We start from the raw sequence: 16,287 nt of genomic DNA on the forward strand, positions 1-16,287 counted from the left end.
ACTCTTTCTAGCTTGTCCCATAGTATAAGCTTGATCTAATTCTGGTCTTTGACACCCATCACTTCTCTTCTTTTCCCATGGCCACCACCTTTCCTAAGTTCTCAATCCAAAGTGAGACACAGAGCAGCATCTATCGGAGTCCATTTAGTTAGGTAGAAAATGACAAGGACTGGTATGCAGGGCTTGTGTCTCTTTATCTCATGTTCTGTTTACTGGGTTAGGGTCCATGGACACCCTAGGGGGTCCATGGATGGCTTTAGAGATTGGTCCATCAACCTCCTGGAAATGAACTTACAATTTTGTAAATATGTGCATTTTGTGGTAGAAGGTCCACAAGATTCAAAGACACTACTTTCAAAGATATGAACATCAGCCAAACACAAAGAAATCCTCTATTACTCATATGATGATCTCCTTAGGGATCAATATGGCTTAGAGGATGAAAGTGGATGTTTTTACAGTTGTGAATGGTTTGGCTTATTCATCTAGATAAGAGGCCAAGGCCTGGGATGCTTGGAAGGGTTTCCTTATCTCTGAGCTTATAGTGAGAACAAAAGTTTAGCAAGATGTCAGGGCATTGCTCCACTAACCAGTTGTGAGTAACCTTTGGGCAAGTTACTGATTGCTCCCAGTCTCTCTTTACATTCCTGTAAAATGGGGACCGCAGTTATGATGTGATCCATACTGCATGCTCAAAATACAAAGGACTACAATAAAATGCCAGGTCCATAATAAATGTTTAAAAATGAGATTGAGCTTTCCTCTGTCTCTGTGCAAATCCACTGAGAGACAGAGGAGCCTCCTCACCAAGCCTAAGACAAACATGGAGGGCTGCCCTAAGCACTGACCCAGATCCAATGTGGCTTCATCAGAGGGAAGAAGGTGGCCTACTACACACCTTGGATCTTGGCTCCCTTGTACATGGGGATGAGTCGGTCAAGATCAGCTGGTGGCTCAGTCACAGGTTCAAGGGTCGGGTCAAAGAGACTGAGCATAGCTGCTGCCAGCTGGAAGCCAATTTCTTTGGAACTGAAGCTGCTATGAGTCCACTCATTTGAGTAATATTTATTGGAGAATTTGGTGAGGGAGCCAGCAGCTCTGATGGCTATGTCATTGGTGTGGAAGTTGGTATCAATCACAAGTCGGCCATCATAGACAAGACATGCATCATTGAGTGCTTTAAATGTTTCATAATCCACATTCTTCTCACAGAAGCTGAAGAACATCTACAAAGCAAACACTCATGTTATTACTCAGTTATCACTCTTCATTTTACACTCTCAAGAATGTGAATAGTCTGCAGAGCACCTTATTATTGGGGGCATACAAAAAACCAAACCAAAACAACAACAACGTTTACTCTACTAAAATGTCATAATGGTGTGGTGTGTGTGTGTATGGAGAGAGAGACAGACAGATGGACAGACAGAGGGAGAGAGTCTGTCTTTGGTATGAAGAACAAATTAAGATACCTAATATCACTCTTTCTTGTAATCACTCAATTTAGACATCCAGTGGAAAGAAGAATGCCAAGTGATGGAGTATCTCTCAGAAAAGTATTTTTTTTCCCCTGTAAGGAGGTTTACATCCATAGAGACACCACTTTCCCCTCATTTGCCTATATTTTGAATAGCTCTATCTCAGCCTTCTTCTATTTTCCTTTTCTTGTGTCTGACACTTAAGTTTCTCCAGGTTCCTTCTTGGGGTCACCTCATTCAGTCTTGAATCTTCAGATTGCCTTGTTCCTGCCTTTTTAAACCCAGAAAGCCCATTCCTGAAGGATGCCCCAGAAAGGATGAAAGCCCCATCAGCCCCAGTATCTACCAGGTCTGGGCTCCTGCCTTGTTCATTCCTGCCCTGGCATGGAAGACAGTCATTCAGTAAATATTTATGGGGTGCCTACCTTGTGACAGGCACCATGCTATAGAGGCACCCAAAACACCTCTGCACACTCCTTAGAAGTGACCTGTATGCCCCCTCCATTCTCTGCCCAAATTTCAATGCTACCTTGAGCTTATCTGTATTATCTTCTTCCATAGTGATGTTGAAAGTCATTAAGGCAGTCCAAGTTAGTTGTTTTTAAGTTTCCAGTTTCATTGAAATAGTTTAGTCATTTTTATCTTTACCTAAATATAGTTTGCCACCTTATTAAAAGCCTGCTAAAAAATGAACATATGACATGGGTCCTCATCCTTACTGATTGACATCATACTCCCTGCTTCCTTCACATGCCTGCTTTATGCACCTCACTTACCTATTATGTACAGACATTAGCTGTCTTGGGCCAGAGATACTTCTCTTCCATAGCCTTTTCCTATGCCCATGAATGGTGCATGAATGATGAATGATCCTACAGTAGCCACTGGTCATGTGTGACTATATACATTTAAATCTAAATTAATTAAAATTAAACAAAATTAAAAATCCAGATCCTCAATTGTAGTACCTATTTTAAATGCCCAAAAGCTATAATTGGCTAGTAGCTGCCATACTGAACAGCACAGATACGGACAACTTCCATCAGTTCTATTGGACAGCATTGGACTCGGAGCTGTCATCTCTGTGATGTCCTTTGTTCTCCCTCAGGGAGCTCCTAGGGCTTTTGCTCTTTTCCCTGTCTCTATTCATTCAGCCATCTAACCCTATCCCAGTTACTCCCACCCCAGGCAGCTTCTTCAAGTCTCTTTAGAATTTGTTCTGTTTTATAACTCTTACTCAGTGACCACAGGAAAATACATTTTTCTGAGTCTCTCTCTGACTCTGGATCTTTCTGTCTCTCTACTCTTTTTTCTCTCCTCCACTCTGTTCCCATCACTATAAAACTAGATCTCCCACTCATATAAAAATTTGGAAAGCCATTTGATTTAAATTGAAATTATACACGAAAAAGAGTATCATCAACCTCTTGAGTCCTTGAAAATACTCAGGAGCCCCCTTCAGCATCCACACAAAAGTTCTTCTACCTACCTAGTTCTTTCCTAATTAAGCCTACTTTTAATTAAGTTGCATTTTAAATATATTATTTCTTATTTTCCCAGATTTTGAAGATTATTGGTACTGCAATAGTATTATATTGTTTTGGTGTAGGTATTCACAGTTTTGTTACACTGGGGATTTCATAGGAGTTTGTGAACCAGACTGAAAACTGAATAAGTAAATCTAACACAGTTCAAGGGAACATGTGTTCTAAGTTACAAACCTCTCAAGTGCAACACATGCACTCCTTTAATGCCAACTTAACATTACAATACTGGATAAAAATATGAAGTAGAAATATCTGGCCACATTAATGTTGTTCTGAATTAATATTTAAGAGTACTTTTATTTATAATTCTGATTAGGGAGAGCAAAACTCCCTGGTTAGCAAATCAGGAGTCAGTGATCTGATAAACCTCATTCATGATGCATTTACACAAACACTTCCCATGTTAGGCTCGAAGAACTTCTTGGTGAAGAGGATAAACACAGAGTTTATAATTTAATTGGAGAGATGGACACCAACAAAGTCATCACCCTCACAGGCAGAGGATTTCAGACGGTAATGAATGCTGTGTAGAAAAGGGAGGCAGCCAGTGGGAGGCTGGAGCATCTGGTGGGTACCCAGAAGGCACTACCACTGGGCAGAAGGAAGCAAGGTATTAATGTGAGTCCAAAATACCAATTCAAGAGTTCTGTTTCTGGTATAATGGTGTAATCCCCTCAGACTAATCCTCTAACTGATATAACTATGAACTCTGGTCAAAGTACAAAAACTATTACCCAAAGATTCCAATGAGCATTTAAAAGGAGATAGACGGTGTAGGGCAGTAGACACTTGGAACAATGACCAGTATGAGGGTAATTTTCCTTATTTTGGTGGAAAGAGGCTAGACTATAGTCACTTTATATACTAGTAGAAGAATAAAGATGGTAGAAGAAAGAGTCAGCGAACTTGAAGTTACATCAATAGAAATTACTCAATGTGAAGACTAGAGAGAGAAGAAACAAAGAGATTGAAACAAATGAATAGGGCCTTAAAGACCCATGCAACAAGAAAAAGTCTAACAGATATGTGATTGGAGTCCAAGGAGGAGAGGAGAGAAGAATGAAGCAAGAAATAATGGCCAAGACCTTGGTAAAATTTAACAAAAGTTATAAGTGTATGGATTCTAAACAATGAACTCTAACAAGATAATAAATTCAAGAAAAACCATGCTTTGAGACAAAATAAACATGGAACCCCAACAACATCAAGCTGCTGGAAACTAAAGATAAAGAGAAAACTCTAAAAGCATCCAGGGGGAAATGACACACTAAATACAGGGAAATAATGGTTTGAAAGATGACAAATTTCTTTTTTTTTAAATTTTTTATTGTTATGTTAATCACCATACATTACATCATTAGTTTTTCATGTAGTGTTCCATGATTCATTGTTTGTGCATAACACCCAGTGCTCCACGCAGAATGTGCCCTCTTTAATGCCCATCACCAGGCTAACCTATCCCCTCACCCCGCTCCCCTCTAGAACCCTCAGTTTGTTCTTCAGAGTCCATAGTCTCTCATTGTTCGTCTCCCCCTCCGACTTACTCCCCTTCATTCTTCCCCTCCTGCTATCTTCTTCTTATTATTCTTTTTTCTTAACATATGTTGCATTATTTGTTTCAGAAGTATAGATCTGTGATTCAACAGTCTTGCACAATTCACAGCGCTCACCATAGCACATACCCTACCCAATGTCTATCACCCAGCCACCCCATCCCTCCCACCCCCCACCACTCCAGCAACACTCAGTTTGTTTCCTGATATTAAGAATTCCTCATATCAGTGAGGTCATATGATACATGTCTTTCTCTGATTGACTTATTTCACTCAGCATAATCCCCTCCAGTTCCATCCACATTGTTGCAAATGGCAAAATCTCATTCCTTTTGATGGCTGCATAATATTCCACTGTGTATATATACCACTTCTTCTTTATCCATTCATCTGTCGATGGACATCTTGGCTCTTTCCACAGTTTGGCTATTGTGGACATTGCTGCTATAAACATCGGGGTGCACGTACCCCTTCGGATCCCTACATTTGTATCTTTGTGGTAAATACCCAGTAGTGCAATTGCTGGATCGTATGGTAGCTCTATTTTCAACTGTTTGAGGAACCTCCATACTGTTTTCCAGAATGGTTGCACCAGCTTGCATTCCTACCAGCAGTGTAGGAGGGTTCCCCCTTCTCCGCATCCCTGCCAACATTGGTCGCTTCCTGACTTGTTAATTTTAGCCATTCTGACTGGTGTGAGGTGTTAACTCATGGAGGTTTGGATTTGGATTTCCCTGATGCCGAGCGATGTTGAGCACTTTTTCATGTGCCTGTTGGCCATTTGGATGTCTTCTTTGGAAAAATGTCTCTTCATGTCTTCTGCCCTTTTCTTGATTGGATTATTTGTTCTTTGGGTTTTGAGTTTAATAAGTTCTTTATAGATTTTGGATACTAGCCCTTTATCTGATATGTCATTTCCAAATATTTTCTCCCATTCTGTCCGTTGTCTTTTGGTTTTGTGGACTGTTTCTTTTGCTGTGCAAAGCTTTTTATCTTGATGAAATCCCAAGAGTTCATTTTTGCCCTGGCTTCCCTTGCCTTTGGCGATGTTTCTAGGAAGAAGTTGCTGCGGCTGAGGTCAAAGAGGTTGTCACCTGTGTTCTCCTTTAGGACTTTGATGGACTCCTGTCTCACATTTAGGTCTTTCAAACATTTGGAGTCTATTTTTGTGTGTGGTGTAAGGAAATGGTCCAGTTTCATTCTTCTGCATGTGGCTGTCCAATTTCCCCAACACCATTTGTTGAAGAGACTGTCTTTTTTCCACTGGACATTCTTTCCTGCTTTCTCAAAGATGAGTTGACCATAGAGTTGAGGGTCCATTTCTGGGCTCTCTATTCTGTTCCATTGATCTATGCGTCTGTTTTTGTGCCAGTACCATACTGTCTTGATGATGACAGCTTTGTAATAGAGCTGGAAGTCCGGAATTGTGATGCCGCCAGCTTTGCTTTTCTTTTTCAATATTCCTCTGGCTATTCGGGGTCTCTTCTGGTTCCATACAAATTTTAGGATTATTTGTTCCATTTCTTTGAAAAAAGTGGATAGTATTTTGATGGGGATAGCACTGAATGTATAGATTGCTCTAGGTAGCATTGACATCTTCACAATGTTTGTTCTTCCAATCCATGAGCATGGAACGTTTTTCCATTTCTTTGTGTCTTCTTCAATTTCTTTCATGAGTATTTTATAGTTTTCTGAGTACAGATCCTTTGCCTCTTTGGTTAAATTTATTCCTAGGTATCTAATGGTTTTGGGTGCAATTGTAAATGGGATCGACTCCTTGATTTGTCTCTCTTCTGTCTTGTTGTTGGTGTATAGGAATGCCACTTGTTTCTGTGCATTGATTTTATATCCTGCTACTTGACTGAATTCCTGGATGAGTTCTAGCAGTTTTGGGGTGGAGTCTTTTGGGTTTTCCACATACAGTATCACATCATCTGCAAAGAGTGAGAGTTTGACTTCCTCCTTGCCGATTTGGATGCCTTTGATTACTTTTTGTTGTCTGATTGTTGTGGCTAGGACTTCTAATACTATGTTGAATAGCAGTGGTGAGAGTGGACATTCCTGCTGCGTTTCTGACCTTAGGAGAAAGGCTCTCAGCTTTTCCCCATTAAGAATGATATTTGCTGTCGATTTTTCATAGATGGCTTTTATGGTATTGAGATAGGTACCCTCTATCCCTATACTTTGAAGAGTTTTGATCAAGAAAGGATGCTGTAGTTTGTCAAATGCTTTTTCTGCATCTATTGAGAGGATCATATGATTCTTGTTCTTTCTTTTGTTAATGTATTGTATTACGTTGACTGATTTGCGGATGTTGAACCAACCTTGCAGCCCAGGGATAAATCCCAGTTGGGCATGGTGAATAATCCTTTTAATGTATTGTTGGATCCTGTTGGCTAGTATTTTGGTGAGAATTTTTGCATCCATGTTCATCAAGGATATTGGTCTGCAATTCTCCTTTTTGATGGGCTCTTTGTCTGGTTTTGGGATCAAAGTAATGGTGGCCTCATAAAATGAGTTTGGAAGTTTTCCTTCCCTTTCTATTTATTGGAACAGTTTCAGGAGAATAGGTATTAATTCTTCTTTAAATGTCTGATAGAATTCCCCTGGGAAGCCGTCTGGCCCTGGGCTTTTCTTTGTTGGGGGATTTTTGATGACTGCTTCAATTTCCTTAGTGGTTATAGGTCTGTTCAGGTGTTCTATTTCTTCCTGGTTCAATTTTGGTAGTTGATACCTCTCTAGGAATGCACCCATTTCTTCCAGGTTATCTTATTTGCTGGCATAGAGTTGCTCATAATATGTTCTTATAATTGTTTGTATTTCTTTGGTGTTGGTTGTGATCTCTCCTCTTTCATTCATGATTTTGTTGATTTGGGTCCTTTCTCTTTTCTTTTTGATCAGTCTGGCCAGGGGTTTATCAATCTTGTTAATTCTTTCAAAGAACCAGCTCCTAGTTTCGTTGATCTGTTCTACTGTTCTTTTGGTTTCTAGTTCATTGATTTCTGCTCTGATCTTTATGATTTCTCTTCTCCTGCTGGGTTTAGGCTTTATTTGCTGTTCTTTCTCCAGCTCCTTTATGTGTAGGGTTAGGTTGTGTATTTGAGACCTTTCTTGTTTCTTGAGAAAGGCTTGTATTGCTAGATACTTTCCTCTCAGGACTGCCTTTGCTGTATCCCAAAGATTTTGAACAGTTGTGTTTTCATTTTCATTGGTTTCCATGAATTTTTTTGATTCTTCTTTAATTTCCTGGTTGACCCATTCATTCTTTAGTAGGATGCTCTTTAGCCTCCATGTATTTGAGTTCTTTCCGACTTTCCTCTTGTGATTGAGTTCTAGTTTCAAAGCATTGTGGTCTGAAAATATGCAGGGAAAGATCCCAATCTTTTGGTACCGGTTGAGACCTGATTTGTGACCTAGGATGTGATCAATTCTGGAGAATGTTCCATGGGCACTAGAGAAGAATGTGTATTCTGTTGCTTTGGGATGGAATGTTCTGAATATGTCTGGGAAGTCCATTTGGTCCAGTGTGTCATTTAAAGTCTTTATTTCCTTGTTGATCTTTTGCTTAGATGATCTGTCCATTTCAGTCAGGGGGGTGTTAAAGTCCCCCACTATTATTGTATTGTTGTCAATGTGTTTCTTTGCTTTTGTTATTAATCGCCTTATATAATTGGCTGCTCCCATGTTAGGGCATAGATATTTACAATTGTTAGATCTTCTTGTTGGATAGACCCTTTAAGTAGGATATAGTGTCCTTCTTCATCTCTTATTACACTCTTTGTTTTAAAATCTAATTCGTCTGATATCAGGATTGCCACCCCAGCTTTCTTTTGGTGTCCATTAGCATGGTAAATGGTTTCCCACCCCTTCACTTTCAATCTGGGGGTGTCTTTGGGTCTAAAATGAGCCTCTTGCAGACAGCATATTGATGGGTCTTGTTTTTTAATCCAATCTGATAGCCTGTGTCTTTTGATTGGGGCATTTAGCCCATTTACATTCAGGGTAACTATTGAAAGATATGAATTTAGTGCCATTGTATTGCCTGTAAGGTGACTGTTATTGTATATTGTCTGTGTTCCTTTCTGATCTATGCTGCTTTTAGTCTCTCTCTTTGCTTAGAGGACCCCTTTCAAGATTTCTTGTAGGGCTGGTTTTGTGTTTGCCAATTCCTTTAGTTTTTGTTTGTCCTGGAAGATTTTTATCTCTCTTTCTATTTTCAATGACAGCCTAGCTGGATATAGTATTCTTGGCTGCATATTTTTCTCATTTAGTGTTCTGAGGATATCATGCCAGTCCTTTCTGGCCTGCCAGGTCTCTGTGGATAGGTCTGTTGCCAATCTAATATTTCTAACATTGTAGGTTACATATCTCTTCTCCCGAGCTGCTTTCAGGGTTTTCTCTTTGTCTCTGAGACTCATCAGTTTTACTATTAGATGTCAGGGTGTTGACCTATTTTTATTGATTTTGAGAGGGGTTCTCTGTGCCTCCTGGATTTTGATTCCTGTTTCCTTCCTCACATTAGGGAAGTTCTCTGCTATTATTTGCTCCAATATACCTTCTGCCCCTCTCTCTCTTTCTTCTTCTTCTGGGATCCCAATTATTCTAATGTTGTTTCGTCTTATCGTATCGCTTATCTCTCGAATTCTGCCCTCGTGATCCTGTAGTTGTTTATCTCTCTTTTTCTCAGCCTCTTTATTTTCCATCATTTGGTCTTCTATATCGCTGATTCTCTCTTCTGCCTCATTTATCCTAGCAGTTAGTGCCCCCATTTTTTATTGCACCTCATTAATAGCCTTTTTGATTTCGACTTGGTTAGATTTGAGTTCTTTTATTTCTCCAGAAAGAGTTTCTCTAATAACTTCCATGCTTTTTTCAAGCCCAGCTAGTATCTTTAAAGTCATGATTCTGAACTCTAGGTCCGACATCATACTAATGTCCGTATTGAGTAGGTCCCTGGCAGATGGTACTACCTCTTGTTCTTTTTGCTGAGGTGATTTTCTTCGTCTTGTCATTTTGTCCAGAGTTGAATAGTTGAATGAGAACAAAATGCTAACAGGTTAAGAACGTCCCCAGCAAATATACTCTAAACAAATCAGAAAAGACCTGAAACCAGGAGAAAAGAAAGGGCAAGAAAGAAAAAAGAAAGAGAGAAAAAAAAAAGAAAAAGATAAAAACAAAAACAGAACAATACAAAAAAAAGAATATGATCAAATATGATCAGGCTAGGGCATAGATTAGTGTCACACACTAGATTTTGGGCATATTTTGGTCTATTAGAAAAAAGTGCCTCCTAAATTTTAAAGGAAGAAAGACTTATATATGTACAAAATAAGGGTTGATACAATGAAGGGATGGAAGATGACTGTAAAGATGAAAATTATAAAAGATTTTATAAAAGGAATTGATAAGATAAGAAGTTGTTTGAAAAAAGAAGAAGATTTAAAAAAAAAGAAAAAAAAGGGAGAGAATGTGATCAGGCAGGAGACTAGAACAAAGCCATGCACTAGTGATTTAGGGTATATTTTGATCTGTTAGGAGAAACTGTATCTCAAAATTTTTAAAAGAGAACTTATATATATATATATATATATATATATATATATATGCCAAAAATAAGGGTAACTACTATGAAGGGATAAAATATGACTTTAAAAATGAACAATAAAAAATGTTTTTTTAAAAAAGGGATTGATAAGATGTTGGTTGAAAAAGGGAAAAAGAAAAATTCAAAAAAAAAAACAGTTAAAAAAATTAACTTTGAAAAACTACTGAATCATGGTAAAAAAAAGCGATGAATTCTATGTGCAGTATTCCCCTAGGGCTGGAGTTCTCCCGTTCTCCTTGATTGGTAAACTTGGTCTTGGCTTCCTGGCTGTTCGTGCTGATCTTCTGGGGGAGGGGCCTGTTGCTGTGGTTCCCATATGTCTTTGTGGAGGTGGAATTGCCCCACCCTTGTCCAACGGGGCTAAGCAAGCTGCTAGGGTTTGCTCTCAGGAGCTTTTGTTCCCTGCAAGCTCTTGGCATAGCTTTGGAGGACCAGGGTGAAAATGGTGGCCTCCCAATCTCCACTCGGAGGAGCCGAGAACTCGGGGCCCTGCTCCTCAGTGCACCCCCAGAGAAAAGCAGTCACTCCTGTCTCCCTGGTCTCCATCCGCACTCTGTGCTCACCCAGCCTGTGACTGAGTGTTTCTTTCTATCTCTGGCACCCGACCCCGTGTGGAGTCTCCAAACCCAGCAGATCCCTGTGGTGCGCTCCCACGCCGCTCCTCCCAGTGGAGGAAGGGGAGTCTTCCCGGCTCTGCCGCTTGTTGGGTCCCTGCTGGAGGAGCAGTGGCCTGACTGGGCCACGGATCACAGTCTATGGCAACCCCGAGCTGAGAGCCGGCACCTCGGCTCCGTCTCTGCAGCCTGCTTCCCTGCTCTGATACCTGGGAGCTCTGCCGCACTCAGGCACCCCCAGTCTTTCTGTGACCCTGAGGGTCCTGAGACCACACTGTCCTGCTAGGGTTCCACCCCCCGCTTAGCCACTGGAGCGACGTCCCTCAGCGGAGCCGACTTCTAAAAGTTCTGATTTTGTGTTCCGCGGCTCTATCACTTGCCAGAAGCGGCCGAGGGAGGCCCCCTCCCCCGCTGTCTAGCCTCCCAAATATTGCCTCGGATTCACTTCTCCGCACGTCCTACCTTCCAGTAAGAGGTCGCTTCTCTGTTCAGAGAGTTGTTGCTACTCTCTTCTTTGATCTCCTGTTGAGTTTATAAGTGTTCAGAATAGTTTGATCCCCATTCAGCTTAATTCCTAAAACCAGACGAAATCCAGGTCTCCTACTCCTCAGCCATCTTGCTCCGCCCCCCGAACGATGACAGATTTCTTAAATCAAAACTTTTCCATGTCAGAAGATGATAGAAAAAACATCTTAGAAGTGTTGAAAGGAAAAACAAAAAAACAAAAAACAGCAACCTCTCAGGCCATGATTCTATATCCAGTGGAAATATCTTTCAAGAACAAAGGTAAAATAAAGATATTTTCAGAAAGAGGAAAACTGGAGAATCCATTGCCAGCAGGCCTGCAATTGTATGTGCTATAGGAAGTTGTTCAGGGTGAAAGGAGATTATATTGGATGGAAATTTGGATCTTCAGAAATGAAGACAAAACAATAAAATTGGAAAATATCTGGATAAGCGTAAAATTCTATTTTTCTTCTTAAGTTCTTTGTAATATGTATGACTGTTTAAAACAAAAGTTATACTTTTGTTGGTTTTTCAATGTGTGTAGATACATATCAAATGTAACAGAAAAGGGTGTCCAGAAAGTGGGGAGAAGGGACTGTATGGTTGCAAGGTTTTTATATTTTATGAGAAATGGTGCAATATTTACTCTAACTAGAATGTAAGAGATTAATGATGTATATTATTATACATAGAGCAACCACTAAAAAATAAGATATACACCAGAAGCCAATTGAAATAGAATACTAAAAAATATTCTAATTTTTAAAAAGCAGGCAAAGGGAATAGACTAACAAAAAGCAGAGGAGACAAACAGTAAACCAATAACAAAATGGTAGACCTAAATCTAACCACATAAATAATTACATTAAATACTTGTGGTAAAACACTTCAATTAAAAGGCAGAAAGAATAGAAAAGCATGAGGTAGGCAGATTTCTAAGTTGGTCCTCAAAATTCCCACCCCTCCCTTTAGGTGTGAACATGAACTAGGACTGTGATGAGAGGATCACCCCCATGATTAGGGGGTGTTCTATGGCATGGCTGACTTTAAGATATGCTCTTTGGGTCTGACCTAATCAGGTAAGCCCTTTAAAAGACACTAGGCTTGTCCCAAAGAAGATGTGAAGTGTGAGGGAGATTTGACATGAGAGAGACTCTCTGTTGCTGGCTTGAAGATGGAAGGAGCCATGTGGCAAGGAATGTAGATGGCCTCTCAGAATGGAGAGTGGACCTTGTCTGAGCAGCAAGGAAACAGGGACTTCCCATCCTCAGCTGCAATAAACTAAATTCAACCAAAGATACAAGCTCCAGCTAGAGCACAGCCTGGAGCCTTGAGAGTCCCTGAGCAGAGAAGCCAATCACACCATGACTTCCAACCTGCAGATCTATGAGCTAACAAATGGATACTGTTTTAGTTTGCTAAATCTGTCAAACTTGCTACACAGCAATGAAAATACTAAGAAAATCTACTTTATGATACCTATAAGAGACACTTTAGATATAAGGACACGGAAAGTAAACTGATGGAAAAAATAAACCATGCAAACAGTAAACATAAGAAGGATAGCAGATAAAGGGAACTTTAAAATAAAGGATATATATATATATTTTTTAAAGATTTTATTAATTTGACAGAGAGAGACACAGTGGAGAGAAGGAACACAAGCGGGGGGAGTGGGAGAGGGAGAAGCAGGCTTCCCACGGAGCAGGGAGCCCGATGCGGGGCTTGATTCCAGGACCCTGGGATCAGAACCTGAGCCGAAGGCAGACGCTTAATGATTGAGTCACCCTCTCCGCTGTGTCTCTCTCTGTAAAATTAATAAAATCTTTAAAATAAAATAAATAATAAAAAAATAAAAAATAAAATAAATGATATTACCAGAGATAAAGGGGCACATTTCATAATGATAAAAAGCACAGTTAATGAGGCAGATATGACAATTACAAATGTTCATGTTCTTAATAACAGAGCCTCAAGAGACAGAAAGCAAAAATTAACAGAATTGAAGGGAGAAATAGAAAATCCCACAATAATAGTAAGAGATATTAATATCTCTCTTGGCAATCGATAGAACTATATCAAAAAATATTGATAAAGACAAAGAAGATCCAAACATCACTGTCAACCACACTGAACTAATCATTACTTATATGTGGAATCAGTCTTGTACACCAGAAACTAATGCAGCATCATTGTGTGTCAACCCCATTTCAATTTAAAAAAATGTTATTTACACTACAGTCAACAATGGCAAACTATATATTCTTTATATGTTCACAAAGATAGTCCATATGCTTGCACATAAAACAAGTCTCAATAAATCATAAATGATTAAAATCATACAGAATGTCTGTGACCACAATGATATTAAATTAGAAATCAATAAAAATATGACATCTAAGAATAACACACTTCTACATTATCGAAGGGTCACAGAAGAAATCGTAAAGGAGATTAGAAAATATTTTTTGAGCCAAATGATAATGAATACTCAACATATTAAAACTTGTGGGATACAGCTAACACAGAAGAAATTAGCTTTAAATGTGTATATAAATAATGGCTTAAGGTTCTACCTTAAGGAACTAGAAAAAGGGCAAAGTAAATCCAAAGCAAGCAGAAGAAAATAATTGTTAAGAGCAGAAATCAATGAAAAGAGAAAACTGACAGACAAGAGAAAATTAGTAAACTCAAAAGCTGGTTCTTTGAAGAAGTCAATAAAGTCAGCAAACAGCTAGCTAGACAGAAAACTTTAGACAGTTCTGTGTCTCTCTTCTCTCGCTCTCATCAGCTGAACAAAGAGAGAGAGATTGAACACAAATCTCTAATACCAGCAATGAAATACAGGCTATGCTACAGATTTTAGACTTTACATAGATAATATAAGAGATGTGAACAACTTAGTGCCAACATTTAACCAATTTAAAAGAAATGGACAAATTTCTTGAAAAATACAAAATACCAAAATTGACATATGAAGAAGCAGAAAATCTGAGTAGCCTTAGAGCTAATGAAGAAATTGAATTCATCAAAAACCTTCCCACAACATAAACTCCAGGCCCAGATGTTTCCACTGGTTGATTCTATCAAACATTTGAGTTGTACACAAATATTTTCAGAAAACAGAGGAGGAGGAAACATTGCCTAAATTATTTTATGAGGCCAGCATAGCCCAAATACTGAAAACTTTTAAAGACATTACACAAAACCAGAAAGTTACCCAAGGAAAATTACACAAAACCAGGGAAAAAAAACAGATAAGAACCCTCATGAATATAGTTGTAAAATTGTTTCAAAAGTTCTTTAAACATTAGCAAATCAAATTCAACAATATATAGAAGGATAATACATCATGAATGACTAGGATTTATTCCAGAAATGAAAGGTTAGCTGAACATTTTGAAACTCAATCCATGTAATTCACCCTATCAATAGCACTAAGGAGATAAGAATACGATCTTTTATTCATAGACATGAAAAAAAAATTTGACAAAATTCAATAGCTATTCATGATAAATCTTCTGAGCAAACTAAGAATGAAAGGTTACTTCCTCAGTCAGATAAAAGGCACCAAAAACCACACGGCTAACCTCAAAATAAAGGGGCAAATGCCTAAAAGTTACCTTTTGAGATATGGAAAAAGGCAAGAATGTCCATTTTCCCCACTTTCAGTCAACATTTCACCGGAGGTTCTAGCAAGTAGAATAAGCAAATAAATGAAATAAAAGGCCTAAATATGAGAAAGAAGTAAAACAGTTCCTACTTGCAGACTATTTATGGACCTAGAAAGCAATTCTAGAATAAGTGAATTTATTAATGTCTCAGGATACAATGTTTATATACAAGATCAACTGCATTCCAATTACTAGCAGCAATCAGTTGGAAAACAAAATTTTACAAACCCACTTATAATAGCTCAGATACTGTGCAAAGGGAGATATACCAATGGTCAATAAGCACATGAGAGGATGCCCAACATCATTAGTCATCAGGAAATCAAAAATTAAAAACACAATGATACATCATATCATACCCACTAGAATGGCTAAAATTAGAAAGGCTGATAATAGCAAGTGCCAGCAAGAATATAGAGCAACTGAAACTCTCATACATTGCTGGTAGAAATATGAAATGATACAGCTACTTTAGAAAACAGTACCACAGCTTCTTTAAAAGGTAAACATTCACTGACCATATGACCTAGCCATTCTTTGGATGTATAGCTAGGAGAAGTGAAAATATGTCTACACAAAGATGTGTACAAGATTATGCATAGCAACTGAATGAATAAACCAAATGTGATATAGCCATACAGTGGAATACTACTCGGCAATGAAAAAGAAAGAACTATTGATGCATGAAATAATATGGATGAATCTCAATACCATTATGCTGAGTGACAGGAGCCAGATATAAACTAGCACATAATGTATGATTCCAGGTCTAAAAATTTTAGCTTTAGCAGGTACATATGCTTGTGACGCAATCTGTTTTAGTTTGCCAGTCCTGCTGCAACAAAGTACCAGTTAGTGGGTGGCTTAAAACAACAGAAATTTACTCTTTCACAATTCTGGAGATGAGATGTCTGAAGTCATGGTGTTGTCATGACCATGCTCCCTCCTAGAGCTCTAGGGAAGACTCCTTGCAGCTTGTCTCTTCTAGCTTCTGGTGGTTGCCAGCCATGCTTGCTGCTCCATGACTTACAGCTGCCATCACTTCATCATATGGCCTCTTTCCCCAAGGGTCTCCTCTGAATCCAACCTTTCTCTCCATAGACAGGCACCAGTTATTACGTTTAGGGCCCTCCTCAATCCAGTATGTCCTCCTCTTCAGTTGATAACATCTATAAAGATCCTAATTCCAATGAGGTCACATTCACAGGTACTGGGGATTAGGACCCTATCTTTCCGGGGGGGGGGGGACATAATGCAACCCACAACACTGACCACAGTCAAGATAATGAATGTATTCATCCCCACCAAA

General features: G+C 39.0%; 1 protein-coding gene across 1 annotated transcript in view; it reads right to left on the reverse strand.

The window, feature by feature from the left end:
* CFAP61 (cilia and flagella associated protein 61) overlaps positions 1–16,287 on the reverse strand; it is a 294,422-nt gene that overhangs the window by 61,574 nt on the left and 216,561 nt on the right. Inside the window, exon 22 of the mRNA XM_028123773.1 lies at positions 899–1,226. Within this exon, the coding sequence (XP_027979574.1) occupies positions 899–1,226 (328 nt within the window). The remainder of the gene's footprint in view (positions 1–898; positions 1,227–16,287) is intronic.

Source organism: Eumetopias jubatus, unplaced genomic scaffold (assembly GCF_037043125.1).
Source record: "Eumetopias jubatus isolate StellerSeaLion01/CBP00866 unplaced genomic scaffold, mEumJub1_p1.0 scaffold_9, whole genome shotgun sequence".
Taxonomy (NCBI): domain Eukaryota; kingdom Metazoa; phylum Chordata; class Mammalia; order Carnivora; family Otariidae; genus Eumetopias; species Eumetopias jubatus.